Source organism: Typopeltis vanoorti, chromosome 1 (genome assembly GCF_054136105.1).
Source record: "Typopeltis vanoorti isolate ZY-2024b chromosome 1, IOZ_Tvanoo_1.0, whole genome shotgun sequence".
Lineage (NCBI taxonomy): Eukaryota > Metazoa > Arthropoda > Arachnida > Uropygi > Thelyphonidae > Typopeltis > Typopeltis vanoorti.
This window is the reverse complement of record NC_143549.1, coordinates 161,395,547-161,416,962: the sequence shown is the minus strand read 5'-3', so window position 1 is coordinate 161,416,962 and position 21,416 is coordinate 161,395,547. Positions and strand designations below refer to the sequence as shown.

The window sequence follows — 21,416 nt, the reverse complement described above, 5'->3', positions numbered from 1 at the left end:
TTGAGAGGTCACTTCGTCCCAATCCACAGCAATATTTTTAATAGCATGATAAATGTTGAATGTTTTCCAGAATTGCATGAGTCTGGTCATTTCCTTCAGTAGTGGAAATGGCTTGTGAAAAAGTTTTCCATAGATAATAAACCTTAAATTCCCTGAGCCATTGGTAGTGTTTGGAGGGAGAAACATGACCATGAACTCGGTGAAGATCACCACTATAAAACATACAAGACGGATGACCTGGAGCATTATCTAGAATAAAATTTTAAATTCTACAATTTTTTCACTCAATAGCTTTTTATTTCATTCGCATAACAGTTGATTAAGACATCCTAAATTTTTGAGTCATCCACTTCTTATTGCTCTGTTAATGAACTGGAAGGGTATGCTTCCTAATGTTTTTGATGACTCGTGGATTCTCACTGTGCCACATTACAAATGGTTTCAGTTTGTATCCAGCCACATTACCCTACCAGAATCGTACTACGGGCATTAAGAGCTTAGAAACTAGGTAGAGATTTTAACTTTTTGTAGATGAATATCCGCTCGAGCATTTTTTTCCGAAACAAAGACCTCTCATCCATATTAAATATTTGCTGTGGCAAATAATTTTCCTCCATAATAATTTTATCCAATTTTTCCACAAACGTCTTGGCAACCTTCTCAGCACTTGGAGATTCCCATACATTTTCACATTATGCAGCGCAAAACGTTGCTTGAATCTCATGAACCAACCGGAAGCAGCGTTGAATTCATAGTCATAATCAGGTTCTGCTTTCTTCTTCAACATGTTGAAGAGAGGTTATGGTGCTAAGGGGCATGCGCTTTTGGTTCAGGTCCTCTATCCATGATGCAAGTAGCTTTTTCATATCACCGATAGGACCTTCTAGTTGCTTCGTCACTATCATCGATTTAATGGAAACAGATTAACACAGCCTCTGCGGTTTTATTCTTATTTTTCAAAATTGTCGTCACTGTAGAATGAGACCATCCGAAGTAATGTGCAATCACACTGATGTGTTTCCCAGCTTCATGTTGCTTTATAACTTGCGACTTCGATTCAAGATCAATTGCTTGTCTCTTTTTCTGTGATTCTTCACTAGGTTTTTTGATTGTACATGTAGGAGCAATTTGCACAAAGCATCATGAAATAATTAATGATAAATACACAAATAACCCATTTCTCAAACACAAAATCAACATAGGAACTGTTGAAGACATGTGCCGACAGCCGAGGGAGGTTGTCTCTGAAAGAGCTGTTGTATGTTTTTCTTTACGCTTGCTTGCGTCTTGTTCGAAAGTATAGCTGAAAATGTTATTTATTCCCTTATGAGATCACGAACATATCTTTGAAAGGACATAAGTCGAGGGATGACTGTACTACTACTTACTTTCCAAACCAACAAAACAAAGCTAAAATTAATAATAATAATAAAATCTACATTTTTGATAGGCCAGTGGGATTCTCAGATGTTCAAAAATCTACCACTTTACTAATAATACAAAACAGCTAAAAATCTGTAATATATCTTTTTGCTTCCTTGTAGAACAAAAATCTGCACTGGAAGCGTATATAAATAAAAACTTTAATTACAAAAATTACCTCTTTTGAAGAGACATATTTTTTGGATGGTGATTTACTAAGTTTCACAGAAAAACCAAATGCATCAGGAAGAAGATAAACACAGTCTCCAATGTTGAATTGTGTTCCATTCCATAACACACTTTCAAAAAAGATCTTTGCATCTGATTCTCCTGATTTATTAAGTACTTGTGGACTATTTGCCTAAAAATATCATAAATATGTATGTATGTATATTTTCATTATAAAAGTAATTCAAATATTTTAGGAATTTTGGCATTTTTATGTTAACATAAAAATACATTTGATATTCTGATGAATGCTGTTTTTTAACACAGCAGTGAACAGAATGCAACCATCATTTTCACAGGAAAATGATGATTAATTTAGTATACAGAAAATATATAACATTTTGAACACGCAAAAAAATTAAACTACGTTGTGAAGTGAATTTAAAAAAAAACTGCTATGTCAATATTGTAACTTGACAATATTTAAAACATAAGCTAAAATGTGTATAAAAATATATAAAATGATTTCTAATTTTCTGATCCTCAAATATAAAAAAAAAAAAAAACATTGATCCAGGAAGGAATTAACATGTCAAAAACTGCTAAAACAATTCAGATAATAGACCAGCAAATCAATTTCCCAATGCAAACTGAAAAACTGTAGAGATCACTGTATAATAAATTGTGTACATATATATATATATATATATATATATATATATATATATATATATATATATATATACTATCAAGATGAAATATTCTCATGTTATGTTGTAATAGGTTTCACGGTAATAATAAGAACACAGATGGTTTAAGAAAATAACTATTTATTAACTTAAAAGCTAATATTTCGCTGGTATTATATCCAGCATCTTCAGAGCACACAACACAAAGTTTGTTACAAAGGCAAGACAAGGCAAGACAACCACAATCCGGTGTAACAGTGGGGCTATTAAAAGTGATTGCAGCGTGCAACACAAGACTAAAGTCCTAATATGGCGCCATCTAGGTTAAAAAAACACGTTGTGTTGCACGCTACAATCACTTTTACTAGCCCCACTGTTACACCGAATTGTGGTTGTCTTGCCTTTGTAAGAAACTTTGTGTTGTGTGCTCTGAAGATGCTGGATATAATACCAGCGAAATATTAGCTTTTAAGTTAATAAATAGTTATTTTCTTAAACTATCTGTGTTCTTATTATTACCGTGAAACCTATTACAACATGTCTGACGAACACATAAGCCTATCCACGTGTATTCTCATGTTACTCTTATCATGCTTTAAGCTTAAGTACTAGCTGAACATCATTCTTGGATTTAATGGAATTAAACCAGCACAAGTTGGCTTAATGAGTAATACTTCACTTCTGTTAAATACAACTTCAGAGATACAATATAAGAATTGTAATACACACTGGCAATACCAGAATAAACAACTGCAGACTTTTATTATAAGCACATAGTCCTATGAGGGGGGAGTCTCTTATTCATGGTGTGTAGATTGTTGGGCAGGAAGGCTCTGAATTACAGTTTTATGTATCTTTAGGAAGCTTCACAGAATCATATTTATCATGGTTTGGCAGGTGTTTAAGATCAAATGCTGACAGTAAAGTCTTTTGTGTTGTACAATCACAGTACTGAAGCATTTATTTTTTTTCTATTTGATCCTCTACAGCATGCGTTCTACTAGATTTGAATGACCATAATTGATAATTCATAATTGAAGAGCTTATTTTCAAAATGACTTATGTCCAATTTTTAATTTTTTCAGCTGACTATGTCATCATGTTGCTAAGATGTTGCTTTATGTTGTCACCATTTTCTTTTTTTTTTTTTTTCCAAAATGCTGTAAATCCCATTGAAAAAGGAATGAAAAAGTTGACTTTATTTCCAATGTGGCACATTTCACTGTCGTGTTTGTTGTTTTTCTGAAATTTTGTATTTGATGGAGACGAGTCACTTTGGAAATAACCTCTTCATCTGTGCTTGAAAATAAGTGGAATTTTATATATACCTGGAACTGAGAGTGAACAGAAATTATCGTTGGGGAAGCAGATATAAGTTGGCAGCTTGGTAAGAGATTCAAAAGCTGTCAAGAAATTATATTTCTTTAAAATATGCCTATTTTATTCTGAGATACCTTGAACAGGGAATGGTAAGAGATTGCTTTAATCTGTACTCAAAGGAGGGAGCACAGATTATCGAATCCCTCATACTCAGAAAGTGGTATATGCATGCTGTTTCAGGTGAACACTCAAGGGATCACTCTTGAGTGTTCACCTGAACCACTGTCTTTGGACCACTGTTATTCATTCTATATATTAATGATACTGGGTAGAATCTGACAGGAGATGGTCAACTGTTGGCTGATAGGTAGGGCACAATAGGGATAGTACTTACATATAGGATTTAGAGAATTATTTCAACAAGCTAAACAAATGATACTAATTGTTGATTCAATGCTAGTAAGTGTGTAAAGTTATGGAGTAATGTGATGAGGTGTCTTGAAGCCTTTTATACTGGTGGGATTATGTTTAGAGAAATTGATAAGGCTAGAGATTATATAATTATTGCAGATTGGAAGTTCAGAGGTCACATAGCAAAAAAAAAAAAAAAAAAAAAAAAAAAAAAAAAAAAAAAAAATGCAAATACAACCCAGGGGATAATTGTAATGCGGAAACAAACACTGACATGTACGGAAAAGAAAGCGTAGAAATGACAAAGAAGAGATGACAATGGATTATGGAATGCAGACACTGGAAAGCAAAGAAAGGGGGATTGGTGACATGATAGAAACCTATAAACTTCTTAAAGAGACATAGGTTAATGAAATTTTTCATTACATGGAAAGCAGGGAGATGACAAGAAGGCATCCATGGCAGTTGAGTTTGTGTACAGTTAAGAAATGGGTGAGATGTAGATTTTTCTCTCACACAGCAATGAGTAAATGTGTAAGTGAAACAGTTTGCCTATAGAAGGGCTGAACATCTAGTTTAAATGCATTTAAGAGAAGGTATGACAGCTGGCATGTGTGATATACTGTGGCCCTTGGTGAGTTCTTGACTTCTGGGAGATCTTTGATAATAATAATTTTAATAATGATGTGTTGATGGAGGGGAAGGGAGTTAAAATAGTTGTGAATGAACTAATCATTGTAAGTAACAGGTTTTCTGCAAAATTGTGAAAGAAAGGGCACTGGCAGGAAGATGCATGAATAAAATATACAGTAAGGCTACACTGATGTTATTTTCAGTGGTAAAGTAGATTCTTGAGCATTCACTGTTGAGGTAAAGGAGGAATACTTTTGTCTGATTTACATCCACCATATACCACTTATTATACTCATCTGTTAGCCATTCACTATCCAAGTCAATAGTTCCAATCCCATATTCTCCAGTTTATGCAAAAAACTTTCATTTGGTCTCCTACTGTAAAATCTTGCATAGAAAAAAAAACTTAGTAAAAATTTTCTTTGTCGATTTTACATAGGAATTTAAATTTACATAAAATACTCGTAATTAAATTAATGTATTAACTCACTTTGCTGTATTAAATCTGGTAACAAATTGTTAGATCATTCTTATAAGAACCACTGGAATTGTAAAAACAGATAATAAACTCAGACAGGATTAGACAAATAGACCTAGGGCTAGTGAAAATAGCGAAGGTCGTCGGATTACAAGTTTTCCTGCCAAAACTCAACGGTAGCATGGGTGGAAGAGAAAAACCCTCCAATGAATCGGGTGGGACTACATTTGAAGAAGGGCCAAGGTCAGGAGAGCAAGATAAAAGGCAGAGACCAAGAGGCTCTCGTGCTCGCTTTGAAGTAGTTTCCAGGGCCAAGCCTTTTCAAGGACGGGGAGAGTCGCGTTTCTGCGAGCAAGCAGTTCCGACGAAGATGGGAAGTTAGATAGCAGCGGAGACGGTCTTTTCAAGATGTCCTACTGTATGATTCTTTGATGATCTATGTGTGTGCTGCTGTAACCTAGAGCCCGATTGAAAATTCCTTTTTTTGGAAGAAGAAGAAGAGGAACATGCCCGTATACCTTTAGGATCTAGGACTATATGAAATGATCTGGCAAGATTGTAAGTAAGATGTTTTATGTTAATTCCTAGATTGTGAAAATTAAGCAACGAATTGCTGATACTGTCGATTAGCAAAGAAAGTATTAGAGAAGTCGGAAAGCCGTACTTCTGTTTGAATGTGAATAAGTAGTATATAGTTTTCAAGAATTTGCTAATGTTGTGTAATGCAAAGAAATTGAATGTGTTTAAAAAGCTTTAACTTTTTCCTGTTTATAGCATGAGTAAAGATAAAGTGTGTTTAAGTCTATCCACGTGCATGAAAATTTATGTGAAATTTCACTGTCTTTGTCTTAAAGCTTAAGCAAAAATGCTTGAATGATCGTATGGAGAATTAGACAAGTGATTTGTATTGTCTCCATTATTATCTAGTTGTATTAGGCTGAATCAGACACTTGATATGTACAGTTAAAATTTTATAATTAATTTGTCTTAGATAAACAAACAAATAAACATGTTTTGTTTGTTAATAACTTGCCTTACCAAGCACTGTCACATAACCTGTGTGACCAAAGAATAGTGACAGCTACGACTGACTGATATTAAGAATTAGGAGTTGCTTGAAATAAGAGTTAATTTAAGAGATATTTCTCGTGCTTAGCTGATTGTTTCTCTTGCAGGTAAAGGAAAGACAAACAATTCTTTTACACGATCCTTAATGACACAGTTGAAAATAAAAATAAAATTTTAAGAATCAATACAAGAGAAACACAGCAAGGTAGATTAGGGAATTGATTCCAGCCAGAAGCTTTTCTTTAGTCTATACTTTGAGCACATGAAATAGCTTACTTATGGCCTTGAGAAAAACAAGAAGTAAAACTATAGACTAAAAGAATTAAGAATAATCACAAGTTTTGTGCATGAAGAACTGGCTTAAGCAACAATGATAAACTCGGTATTACGACTAATAAGAAAAAAACATTGCAAAGGTGAAGTGCAATGTAAATAATAATAAATAAATTAATATCAATAATATTAAAATTAAAGGATAGAGATAATATTACACTATACACTATGAAATGCCATGGCAAAGCCAAACAGTATCACATATTATCAATTCCCTTTATCCAACTCTGCTGTAATATTTTTATATGAGCAAACTACTAAAATATGACTAAATTTTAGTAAATGCTTCCATGTGTTGTGGTTTCTGCCATCCTGTTCTTTTGAATGCTTTCTTTGAATGAGTTGTTTCCAGACTTGAAATTATTAGTTAATCATTCTGGTTGAGATTAGGATTCTTAGAATTTTCTTTCAGACCAGGTTCTGGTGCAGTGTAGGGACTCGGTGTCATTCCATTTAATTCTGTGACATTTTGGAATGCATGGTCATAAATGCCTTTTTTACAATAGTGAAAGAATTGAATGTGGTATTTATGTTTTTGTCTTTTCATATTGAAATTGTGTGTCCTGCCTCTCTTATGTAGGGTAATTTGCAAATACACTGGATTTTGTAAACTCCTCGATGGGCAAAGTAAGGAAGGGGATCTTTGGATGAGCTAAGTATACTTTTAATTTTACAAGAGGTTTGGAATGTTATCTTACTATTGTTTTCATGTAGAGTTCTATCCATTTTCAAGGCTACTGACATTAGACCTGGATCTAAAACCAAAATTGTGCACTGCTAATGATTTAAATTGGAATGTCTGAGAAACCTTACACACTGTTCAAATCTGAAAGTTTTGGGACAACATCATGGATAACTACTCAGATATATATATCATTATAATCAAATTCCTGGCATGTATCCTCAAGTGGTGTACAGAATATGATAGTACTACATGAAAGATTTACATCATTAGTAACCTCCTAATCTACAATTTTCCTCCAAATCAGTCTGTTACTTTTCAAGACTCCAAACATTATCAGATCTTATATTTCAATTGTCTAAGGCACTTTGAACCGTATCAATCCACCTATATCTTGGTCTTCCTCTGGGTCGTTTTCCTGCCAACCAGGCAGAGAACAGTTGTTTTGGTAATCTTTCCTCGTCCATTCTGTTTAAGTGACCATACTACCTGAGATTAGCTCTGCTAATGCATTCCTGGATGCTGACAACGTCAAGTTCTTTCCTAATATCCTCGTTTTTAATATGATATTGCCATTGATGCCATCTGTTCACGCCTCTAATCTTTCTCAGGACTCTCATATCTGCAGTCTCTAGACTTTGATCAAGTGTTTTACTTCTGACCCAGCTCTCAGATTCATAAGTTAAAACTGGTTTGAACATTGTCTTGTATACAGCTAATTTAGTGTTCTGACTAATTTCTCTCTTATTCCATATGAATTTATTCAATTGACTGCCTATCATACCAGCTTTGTTATATAGGCATAAATTCAGATGCTATGAGGAATTTGAATCTTGCAGAGTTAACTGTAAATGGAATTACAGTATACTGATATTGTTTTCAATGAATTCAGTTATTTCTGGCCAGTCTGCTTTCCAGGTTGCATCATGATACTGGGAAGCCATTTATTCTGGTGATTATAAGCTCTAGCGTAATTAGGCAGGGTCTGTGCTGGCCATGGAAAAAAGGAGGTAGTACTTAATAGATTGAAATGAGGGAAATTCCTTCTGTATCGATGGTAGTAAAGTAGAGGTCAAGGATCATCTCTGACCTCCATCTTCCCGATATGAAAGTTGTGGTTTGCTTTCTGTCATAAGAGAAGTGGAAGTTATTTATTAGCATCCAATCTGTCAGTTGAAGACATGGTTGCCATCATTCTTATATCAGCATAGTCTACTGTGTAAGTCGAAATCCCAAAAATTATGACAGAATGGGATGGTTGAGTAACTGCAGGGTGGGACAAATCATGTGATGGGGGCTTACATTGTTGACTGAGAATTTGTGCAGATGGATAACAATGGAAGTCACTTTGTGAGTGTCTCAGATGTTCAGCGATGCTTTCTCGATTTGCTTTTGTATATATATAGCACCATGCCATGTCTTTCATCAGGTTTATCAGTAAAAAGGATATAATCAGCAGAAGTATTGTTTCATTGATGTTCTTGTAGGGCAACCATATCTATTTTATGTCTGCTAAGGATATTCAATACCCATGATTTTAGTATAGGTAAATCCTTTGACGTTCAGTGGGATGATAGACAGTTAATTCCCAATATTGTTCTTTGGTTGTGTTTGTTTTAAAGGTGATTAAAATAATTTGGAGACAATAATGGACTATTTGCACATAACTCGCTACCTAAGGTATGGATGCAAACTTTGTTGACACCAGATACTTATGTTCATCACTAAAACATGCTCCTGCTGAACAATTTTAAACTACTCTTCTATTTTTCACTATTGTCTCCTCACTCGAATTTGTATTTCAGTGGCCAATGTTATGAACTGAATAATGATCACATATAATGGTAGTTTCACATACATACAAAATAAAAATGTATAAACATTTATAATAAAAAATATTTATATTTCTTAAAAAAACACATTTCTACATAATGATCAATAGAATTTTTTTAAAAAAAATTCTTCTCCTTCACTCTATGAGAAATTCTGTGTTATTTGTGCAAGTTAATATAAATGCTATATACAAAGAATATTAAATTTTAATGAAAATTTAAATGGCATTTCAAAAATCGTGTTACTTCAAAGAGGTCTGCGAGCTTACAACAGCTAACACATCTTTTTGCTGTATCCTTTTCTAAATCCAGTGTCAAGTCAGGTGGATCCTCAAATCTTGCAGTCTGTGGATCATACCTAAGTGTAGCAAGATAGATAGATAGATAAATAAATAAATAAATAAATATAAATATATATATATATATATATATATATATACACACAGTCATACCCCGACTTACCCAGTTTCTTATATGTACATATTCCGTCCCACTTCATGCCTCACCACTAGTCGCATCTTTCAGGTGCTGGCTGCATTCGCCAGTGTCGCACATGCTGTGAACAAGCACTGACATGTTTCGCGCAGTCTCCATTCATAGACGATTTTTATAGTCTACAAACCTTGCGATTGTTTAATGTTATGTTCTTGATAAAAATTTTATCACATAAAAAATAATAATGTCATCCAAAAGAAGCAAGTCCGATTCTTCAACAGCTAGCAAGAAAAGAAAAAACATTGACTTTGGAAACAAAACTCAACATTATTAAGGATTTTGAAGGCAGAATGAAAATTTGTGAGCTAGCAAAGAAGTTCGATCTACAGGAATCCACAGTAAGAACAATCATAAAAGAAAGGTTTACAGATTTTGGAGGACATACATTCTAACGAGGAACAAACTGCAGCCACAAGACAAAAGGCAAGGAATAAAAAAAATCATTAGCTTGCTATGAAGAAATTTTGCATGACAAGAAAAAGTCATTATGCCATCAGACGAATCTATTATATTTTATGAAACCATCGACATCGAAATAACTTTCTTTTTTTTATGTACGAAAAACTACAATTATGATTATATTACTTAAAAAATGTGTGTTTTTGTAAACCTTTGGTCCCAATTGTATGTTTGTATATATAAATTACATGCAAAATTATACCCCGAGTTATGCGCTTTTTGTTGGTCCCACCTACTGCATAACTTCGGGGTTTTACTGTATATATAAATGCTAAGACATATTTTTCACAGAAATGTAATATCTATTATCATGACTGTTTAGAGCAGTGCTTCTTAACCTTTTCGAAGTAATGCAACACTTTTGATTATAAGAAAAATTTGGGGAACACCAAATGCATTAGGGTCATAAAACTAACGATAAAAATATGCATGGACTTTCCTTTTATAAAAATGGAACTTATTTTGATGCTATATTTGAGGTTGTTCGACTTTTGCAGATTTCAAAATCAATATCAGCAATATCAGGTCTAATATGTGATATACTTACCCCATCTCTTTGTCTATACTAGTAAGTCTTTCATGCTTTTTAGTTTTTATACTGGTTAACAGTGAGAAACAGAGCTCACTCAAATATGATGTTGAAAACTGTAACAAAATTTTCAGTGTGGAGAGAGCTGGGTATTTGGCTTGGACAAAATCCAAAATTCCTCAAGAGTTATTTCAGAGAATTTCATTTTTAGAGTAAGTTCTGTTGACAAAGTAACTAATTGTTATTCTTCTTCTTGTAAGGAAAATTCACAACTCGATGTATTAACTGTGCCAAATGGATTTCGTATCCAATCATAATTGTGTGTATTTAAGGAAGGAAAGTAACTTGAAATCTTTTTGTCCAATATTGTTAAATGTTCTGTTATAATGGATATAATTCCCTCGACATTTTTATTATGGAGCGAAGGAAACATATCTACTGTATTTTTTTCTGATTTGCGGTTTTTCCAAAGAGATACTTTTTCAGAGCTGACAATTTGTCAGTGGATATCAAAATTTTTCATTTTTGCCTTGGATACTTGTATCAACTCTAAGTAATTAAAAATATTGGCTAAATATGCCATTTTAGCACACCAAATATCATTTTGAAGATATTTTAAAGCATTGTATACCTTCATTTTGAAAAAAGGCCAATACTTCATTCTTAAGTTCTAAAATTCGGAATAGCACTGGAATGGTTATCCATCTCATTGAAATGTACAAAAGCAAAGATTCGTACTTGGCTTCCACAGATATACAAAGTTTTTTAAAAAAAAGGTATGCTTTTAAAGGTCTTGACTGGATGTAATTTACCATATTTACAACTTGGTCTAGTACAGGTTTTATTATTGCCGGTAACATTTTTGAAACTAGGGATTCTCTGTGCAAAAAAATAGTGCGTAGATATATTTGGATTTATTTTCTTTGAAAAATAAATGAGATTCTATTGGTTTAGAAGTCAACGCACACAGCAGTCTTCAGTTGTTAGGATCAGAGCAGCCAATTACACTCAGAACTGTGTTATTATTATTATTACGTGGCACCTCCATATGACATATTTCACTGGCAGAACACAAGCGTTCCAGGGAACACCGGTTTAGAGAGTACTAAAGGAACTGCATTATGGCTTATTAAACAACATATTCTTTTCTCATTTTGTTATGTGAAATGTAATGAAATTTGAGTTGGAAATACAAATGCTCACATTTGAGATCAGCTTACCTTCAGCAGGAAAAAACAAACAAAACTTCTCATACTATGATGGAATGAAACTCAGCTCTTACTAACAAAGGACAGTGTGAAGTGAATCTGCATATGATGAAATAAGAAAAGGTAGTTTAGACTTCATTATTATAATTTACATGGAATGAAAATGGAAATAATGTTAACAATTAGATGTAGATAAAACAACTATATGTAGAAAATACTATCTACATCAGTTGACGTCTCAAACAAAAAGGCTATCACCCATCATGATGCTGGCTTACTGTGCATATAGCATCATCAAATTCCTGATATATACCCTCAAGGGGTGTACAGGACATGATAGTACTACATGAAAAATTTATATCATTACTAACTTCCTATTTACAATTTTCCTCCAAATCAGTCTGTTAAATGTCAAGACTCCAATATTATCAGGTCTTATATTTCTGTCTTCTAAGTCACTTTTTACTGTATCAATCCACCTATATCTTGGTCTTCCTCTGGGTCGTTTTGCTGCCAACCTGGCAGAGAATCTTTCCTCGCCCATTCTGTTTAAGTGACCATACTACCTGAGATTAGCTCTGCTAATGCATTCCTGGATGCTGACAACGTCAAGTTCTTTCCTAATATCCTCGTTTTTAATATGATATTGCCATTGATGCCATCTGTTCAAGCCTCTAATCTTTCTCAGGACTCTCATATCTGCGGTCTCTAGTCTTTGTGCTAGTGTTTTACTTCTGACCCAGCTCTCAGATCCATAAGTTAAAACTGGTTTGAACACTGTCTTGTGTACAGCTAATTTAGTGTTCTGACCAATTTCTCTCTTATTCCATATGAATTTATTCAATTGACTGCCTACCATACCAGCTTTGTTGATTCTGTTGTCTATTTCCATATGTAATTTACCATCTTCAGTAAAAATCGTGCCTAAGTAGATGAAATGTTTTTACTTGTTCTATAAGTTCACCATTCACAATGTAGTGTGCATATAACACATTTTTTAATTCCTTTATTATTATTTTTTTCCAGTTCTTTTAAATTCATAATTTGCTTAATTTATGTTCCCGTATTGATTTTTTTGTTAATGGCTTTGTTCATGTTTTTCAGTTATATGATATGTATTTCTACACTGTTATTGGTACCTTATGTACTGCACTTTTAATTATATACCATCTGAAATGATTAAGTCTTGTACCAAGTTATTTACCATCTTTAGCTTCAAAACATTTAGCACAGGTATGTCAAATTAATATTCTTTAATTAAAAACTTCATTAAATTTTATCTCCTTTAGGTTAAGCTTATAAAAGGGCCTGCTTCATTGCCAAAAACTTTGCTTTTTTTTCTTCTTTTAATCAAGCATAAACAATTTTAGGAGCTTCATGAATCTCAGAAAAACCAAATTTGCATTTTTTGGTACTAAATGGGTTGACCATAAACCTATGGTTCATTTACCAGAAAACTTTATGAAAAATTCATAACATATTTATAAATAGAACTTCCAGAAGTCACTTACTGGAAAAAGAATATAAACTTGGTAGATATTAAAGGTATTTATTCATTATCCCAATTCATTCCCATAAAAGTCATTCAGCCAACAGTTATTACTGGGTGGTTATTTTCATTAATTTTCATGAAGACGACACAGAAAGCTCAATGTCTACATTTCTTACAGTAACTGGTTCTTTTTGATTTCAACCAGATTAATATTTCCACAGTAATATTTAATGTTACATGAAGATGACTTATTTTATTTTATTTATTTTTTGACATGACAATGTTCTGATTCTATTTTTCGTATTCTTCAGGAATGGAAAAATGGATAGAATCAGATGAAATTTTCACTCTTTCTTGGGGTTGACCATTCGTTTATTTGACTGCTAGTGGGAAATATCAAGTAAAGGAAAAATGAAACTAACAACCAGAAAGGAAAAGAGTCCTTTTTTTAGGGTTATACAGTGATCAGCAAACATTATGAATAATAATGGAGACACATCACCTTATTTAAGAATTTACTTTAATTAAAATAAAATTCAATGTTTTGCCCTTTATATCAAGATCATCTTCAGGAACGAACGTGCGTGCGCATACACACACAATCACAAGCTACATACTACAGTCAGCTGAGAATAACTCCTTAGTCAGTTGTTGACCATAGCCTGACCTTTAGTGAAAAAATAAAATAAAATAAAACTGATGATAAATAAATCAAAATAATAATAATAAAATGCTCTATATTATTTTATATTTTTATTTTATTTACTTTTTTACCAGATGTCAGGCTATTGTCAATGGATGACCAAGTAGTTATTCTCAGCTAATGTATATTATTATGATGTGACACCTCTGGAGTCCTAGGACTCAATGTGGGAGGGCACTCCATTCCGCTCTGCTATACACACACATAACAATCTTCCCTATTACTTAATTCACCTACTACACAATATTACCATCAATGCCATCTACTGCCCATCACCCCCACCACCAAGAGTATTTTTTGTCTGTAAATTGTGCAAGTTCTGAAGGCAGATTTGCCTGTATGCAGGATGAAAAAAAGGCAAGTTTCTGGGAGTAAAACCCTTGCTACTTCCATATGAGATTGTCTAACTCCCTTTCAAATGAAAAAACCCATATCAAGATTCCTTTAGTAACAACAAGAATCGAACTTAGGCTTTTCCAATAGAAGAAAAAAGTATAGTGTTGTTCTTCCAACTGCAAACTATGGAGGCACTTAATATGTACCAATGTAGATTGCGATTCTCTGTGTATTCCTGAATATGACCTTGTTATAAAGATTTTTATAAATTTTATAACAAGTTTAAATATAATAAATTTATATTTAAAATTTCATAAAAATTTTAAATATAAATTTTTATTTTAATTAAAATAAGTTCTTAAACATTTGTAGCATGTCTCCATAATTATTCTTAACAATAAAAAAAGGAAGGGAGGATAAAAATTTAGGGTCAAGCTGGGTAACAATGAATGACTGTTTCATACATCAATAGTCTCCTTGGCACTGAAAGCAGCAGAGAAAGCGGGAGGGGACGTAATTTTAGTACTCTTACATGACATTCTCTGCTTACCTTCATCCAAAGATATTATTTATGTAAAAATATAATTAATATAACTAATTTTTATTAGTTTTTTTTTAATATTAGCAAACATTAATCTTTCACAATCTCTTTTCCTTTCCTTAAATTTTTAGACCATCTTACCATGTTTACTTCCATTACTGATCATTTTGAACTTAGAACCTGGGTTCACATTTCAAAATTATCCAGGTAATAAGCTTTCGCTATTGCTTTTAAGTTCGGGGAAGTGGCCTTTCATTTATTATAGTAACAAATATCACTATGAATTAAAAGAATCAAGGCTCAACCATACTATCGCACCCAGCTCATCAAATCATGCCTTAAACTTCTTCACTGTTTCAAAGCTCATCACACTCTCAGATAATACATTCCATTTTGTAACCACACATCATCCAAACACTGCTCTTAGCTTGCTTGCTCACACTTTCAAGGAATTTGGCCTCTTCTTTATCTTGTTTCCTTCCACTACATGAAAATGATTTTTGCATTAATCTGATACAAATACTTCAACTTAATGACTCAATTGTATCACTCCTCTCAAAGGGTGTGCAAGATACTATGACAGCATTACATAATTAAGTTTATATTATTAATAATCTTTTATCAACAATTCACCTAGATCACGGTCTTCCTCTGGGTCTCTTTCCTGCCATCTTTGCATTAAACACCTTTTGCTAAACTTTCTTCAGCTGTTCTATTTCAGTGATAATACCACCTTAGCTCTCTCACACATTCTTGAATGCTAACAATATTAAGTTCCATTCTATTATTTTCATTTTTAATCTCATTTGGTCATTGCTGACTGACATCTTTTTCACTTCCCAAATTTTTCTCAAACACTCATATCTGTGGTCTTGAATTTTACTACTCAAGTGTTTATTTCTAAACCCACTTTGAGATCAATAATTTCAAACTAGTTTGAACATCGTCTTATATACTGCAAGTTTAATGTTTTGGCTAATTTCTATCTTATTCAATATAAATTTAGTCAACTGGCTCCCCAACATAGCTTATTCAACAGTCCATTTCAAAATATAATTTGCCATGTGTGCTAAAAACTGTGCCAAAATATATGAAATATTTTACTTGTTCTATAGGTTCAACACTGAGAATGCAGCTGAAGTTTTCTGTGTTCCTGCCTGTTTTCATAGTTCTGGTCTTTTTATTGCTGATTTTCCCACCAAACTTTTACAGCTGTTTATGACATTTAGTAAGATAATCCTGAACAATTGCACTGGATGTATTTAAGCATACATCATCATCTGCATAAAGCAAAGAGCTAAGTTTTATGCCTCCAATTTTAATACCGAGTGTATTTCAAATCTCTTTGCTAATGCAATCCATGTAGATCAGGGCTCTCCAAAGCACTGCCTGCGGGCCACATGCGGCTCACGGTGTGATTTTGTGGGCTCACCTGTGGGTTTTGATTTTCACGAACGAAAAAATAAAATAACAATTTGAATAGAATGCGTATTAGATATTTTAATTCTATCACTAATTAATAATCTCGATGTTGGCAATTTTATTTGGTGTTTTTACATCATCATATACCCATATGTTTTCAAATAATAGATGTGTCAAAGAAGCGTTCTTACACTGTATAGTTCCAACGCATATGCTCCGAGCACTTAGGGGGAAATGTGAGCATGCGATTAGTGATGTTCGTTTGTTCAGCTTTCAAGGTTGTGTTGCTGCTGCTCACCCAAATTACTAGATACACATTGTGATAAGGACCTCGGATAAATCTTTTTTTTTTTTTTTTGCAGCCCTCGGATTACCTAAGGTTGGACAGCCCTGATGTGGATGATGAATAAGAGTGTAATAATGTGCATTCTTTACTACTGATTTTCCATCAAACCATCTTCTGAATTTCCTTCAATTCTAACTGCTGAGTTACAACTTAAATATATACTATCTATTGCTTTATAAAATGTTCCATTTAACCCATATAATTGTAGTCTTTTGAAAAGCTTTTCCCTAGGCACCTTGTCATATTCTTTTTCCAGATTTCCAAAACTTAAGTACATATCCTTGTCATATTCTCATGATTTCTCAACTTTTTTTTAGTAGTAAAGTGAAAATCTGAAGCTGACAACTTCTATTTGTCCTAACCCAGCTTGTTCTTCTCCAAGTTTCTCAATTTTTCTCAACCTCTTTTCAAGAATATATATATATATATATATATATATATATATATATATATATAGAGAGAGAGAGAGAGAGAGAGAGATGAGAACTATATTCCAATCATCTGGAATCGGACCTGAATTAAGCAGTGTAGCCACTGCATAACTTTCAACCTCCATATCTGAGCGTTTCTGTTCAAATATCATTTATTCCAGCTGCCACTCCACATTTCAAGTTTTTAATGGCTTTTTTACTACCTCAAATATTGGCCTGTTTGCATAACACTTGAAAATGTTCTACTGTTTTCTTGCTGTTTGTTTCAATCTTTTAAAAAATTTTTTTAACAATCTTTCAAAGTAATTAGCCATGACATCTAGGATAGATATCTTTATCTTCAGTTTTCATGTAACCTTGATTCCTTTTTTTATGGTACTCTTTCTTCCATTTCTCAGCTTTTTCAATAGCTTCTGGAACATTTTGGCATCTTCCTGATAATGATCATCTATATTCTTAGTCTTTCCATGACTTTTGTTTAGCTACTTTTACGCATAGCTTAGCTGTCTTACATTTTTCTCTGTATTCTTTAAAGGGAACCTGCCGACTTATTTGCTAAGAATTTCCAGTATTCTTTCCTCTTTTCCAGCACTGTTTCTTTAACATCTTGTGTCCACCATAGTGTTCCTATTTTTCTATCCTTGCAGACAACTTCACCACTTGTTCCCTAGCTGAATTAATCAATGTTTTCTTCAGTTAGCCACTGAGAATCAGAGATTTGGTTATTGTTTTCAAACTGTTTAATTTTTGTTCAATGATATTTGTGTAGTCAAGTCAATTTACCTGTAAAAGCTGCTCAACTTTAATTCTTTTCAAAACTTTTTTACATACTGTTCTTTTCAGTGTGATATCCATTTTTATCCTGCTTAGTACTAAGCAATGGTCACTTTCAATTTCAAATCCTCTGTACACCTTGTAACCTGAACCAGCATGATTATATCACTATCAACAATGTAATCAATGAGGTGTTTCCTATTTCTTGTGTCTTCTCTGCATAAGAACTTGTGCACATCTCTATGTTGAACATGGTCTAGCAAATAAATTAGAATGAGTTGCAGTGCCTTCTTTCTAAATTAAATGCACTTCATCCCAGGGTCCAACTCACCTTAGAAGAAGAAAATTGGCAATTAGCCATTTTAGATCTTTTAATTCTTCTTCGACCAGATGGTAGTCTACATTTTTCAGTTTTTTGGAAGAACACTCATACAGGCTGAATCTCATTGCCATCCTAATAAAAAGGCAGAGACAACATTAGCACATTATGCCCATTCTTTATGTTCTTCAGACGAATTGTTACAGAATGAATTGCAACATATTAATTTATCAACTTTTTAATCTAATGGTTTTAAGGAGTCTTTCATAAAAATGGATTTTAACAGTTATGATATCGCTACCTCTTCAAATACAGAAAAAATAAGTCACACTCCTATCCATGTGCTAGGTATTAGTGAGGCACAGGAAAACTTTTAAACATACTGAATATTTTTGTTGCCTTTTGCCCCATCGGAAATATATCGCCCTTTCTTCCTTCTCCCAAAGACAAGCTTTGGGCTATCAATTATCCAGGCATCTACCAAATTCCTTGCACTTGTGGGTTATCTCATTTCTGAAAAACAAGATCTGCTTTCATTTGGATAGAAGAACACAAGTCTTATATTAAATACCATGAACATAAACTTACAGACCATGCTATCAACACTAAACATAGAGTTCACTAGAACAAGACAAGGATTCTTCATAAAAGTCATTTCCTCATAGAATGGCTTTATAAAGTAACGTGTGAAATTTTACTTCACTGCCCCAACTTAAAAAGATCTGTGATATATCCTTTGTGGAAGATAGTATTTTTTAAACAGATAATGTTTACTATTGTAGAAAGGCTTATACGTTGGCTGTACATGATTATTAAATCACTTAAGAAATTCACAACATAACCTGGAATATAAATTAAACTAAACTTTAATATATACTTCCTATATTTCTTAGTCTTAAGTTCCCTTGAAGATGGCAACATGACATTGCCGAAATACAGGAAGTATATATTAAAGTTTAGTTTAATTTATATTCCAATTTACGTTGTGAATTCCTTAAGTAATTTAATAATAATATTTACTAACTTTATATTGTCTATATATATTAAAATAAGTCAGCAAATTACTGACCTTTTATAGTTATCTTACATTAGCTACTTAGGTGGCAGTTTTTTGAATTGTCTGTTAATGTTTAATTGCCATTCTGTGATCTTGTATGCAGTCTGCCATTACCTCCCTCAAACACTCCTTTACCAGTTCCCATGCATTATCAACATTCATCCCTTGCAGTTTTACATGCCATGGCACCGACCCAAGCAATATCCTAAACATGTCATACCATACGATCACTCTCACCAATTGGTGAAACATGGTCATAATGTGATAGTATATTCCATCACATGCTGTCTCAGATAATTATCCCTTAGTAACTACATAAATTCCATTTCCTTCATCCAATGTGTCCTCTCCTCCTTCCAATCCATGTTCCCATAGTTGAAATCATCCATAATAATTACCTGTCCTCCACTTATTGAGTCTGTTTGCCAATGCATACCATCTCCATCTTTTCAATCCCCTAGTCTGTAGCAGCACATCCAACTGTATATTTTGTTCTGCTGACCTTAATCTTACACCAGATAGCCTCAAATGTGCTATTTGCACTGGCCTGCTGTTGAATGTCTACTCTTTTTGGTTGTAGCTCATCAGCTATCATAAATAACACTTCCCCAAATTCTTTTATCTCTATTGTCCCTAAACACACTAACTCACCATCTCACTAACTATATCATCTTCTGTTAGTCATATCTCACTAATGCCAATATGTCATTAATGTGTGATTTTCTGCCATTTTCTTCATTTTTGTTTCAATATAATAAAGCATGCACAATAACCAACCATTTCTTTCCTGGAGGTTCACTACAGTCAGTATCTATTGTTCTAATATTTTCAATGTGGCATCTGTCCAAGATAGCATATATCTAAATTGGAAAATTTAGATATATTGCAGTATATCTATTTGCTGACTTGACTGGATATCATGTCAGGCTTGCCAACAAATAATCCATAAATTTCAATGCTGGTGTAAGCATCAATGTATGTGAATGTCTTTTGGAAGGAAATCAATTTCTCTGTCAAGTGTGGGACTACTGTTCTCCTGACTGAAGGCCTTGAAAATGTTCCGCATCTAGTCTCTAGAACAGAGTTATCAGATTACATTGTTGGTGATAGAAGTAAATTTACATTGCTACATGAACATAAAAGTACAAACAGAAGATTTGAAATAGCAGTGGATCACATTTCTTTCTGAGAAGGATAAAATATGCATCATGCTAAAAATAAAAATATCTACAAATATTTGAAAAAAGAATCGAATTAAAGCAATTTCTGTGGCAAAATGTATCAAACATGCAAACATTATTGGATAAAAAAATGACATTGAAAACAAAAACCAAATCTTGGATTGGAGTTCCACTGGAAAAATTGGAAGGTAATGTTGATTGATTCTTCATGGGAGGCATGTGGTGAGGATGTTTAAAGGAATAGAAAATCAGGGCTTTCAGGAAACTATTATATATGCACATACGCGTGCATGCATGTGTGTATATACACGCACACACTGCTCTGCCAAAGGTACCTGGACATCCTAGATAACACCCTAGATATAATGTACTAGCCTCCCCTAAATCACTATATTGGATCTGCTATAAAAGGAAGGTAACAGATATCCAAGGAAGCAATTTTGAAGAACAGAGCTGGCCAGCATGCCCAAGACATGTCAGTTAAGGAATTTTGAATGAGGAATAATCAATGGATGCTGTGGCAAGTCCATCTGTGAGATCAGTGTTCTGACTGGGCATCCATTCCACTGTACATGAAATCGTACAGAAATACGAAAAGTAAGACGATACAAAAGGTTGCACCACAATCAGGAAGATCCCTGTATCCTTTCAGACTGCAACAAACAGGCCATTGCCTGAAAGTCATGAAGAAGTAGAACTACTCTTTAGGCCATCAGCTGCTGTATCAGTAGATCCAAAGGGTTCTTCTTCCACCTCCCAATGTGGCACATCAACATGAACAGTGCAGAGTGATCATCATGACGAGATTTTTCAGTGAGGCTATGAAGGGGAAGCCTTTTAACTCAGCGGCAAATGCTAAGCGGCATCTGCCCTATTATCAAGAACATTAGTACTGGACTAGTGACCAATAGGCAAAAGTGATGAGAGTTGCTTTACTCCCCACTAATTGGATGGATGTGTGTAGGTCAGGAGTGCTCTTACAGTGAAGAATTGTGGTAGTGGAGTCATAGTATAGGCAATGTTCTGTTTTGCAGGTGTGGGCATGAGACTCAATGCCTCTAGGTACTAGGAGGTGGTGACTAACCAT

The 21,416-nt window shown here is 33.6% G+C and overlaps 1 protein-coding gene across 2 annotated transcripts in view; it reads right to left on the bottom strand.

Moving 5' to 3' along the window:
- LOC150110586 (DNA (cytosine-5)-methyltransferase PliMCI-like) overlaps nt 1-21,416 on the bottom strand; it is a 678,915-nt gene that overhangs the window by 268,133 nt on the left and 389,366 nt on the right. For both annotated transcript variants that reach the window (XM_090399829.1, XM_090399828.1), the window contains exons 20-21: nt 9,283-9,394; nt 1,601-1,783 (exon numbers count right to left, since the gene is read on the bottom strand). In XM_090399829.1, coding sequence (XP_090255955.1) covers nt 1,601-1,783; nt 9,283-9,394 — 295 coding nt within the window. The remainder of the gene's footprint in view (nt 1-1,600; nt 1,784-9,282; nt 9,395-21,416) is intronic.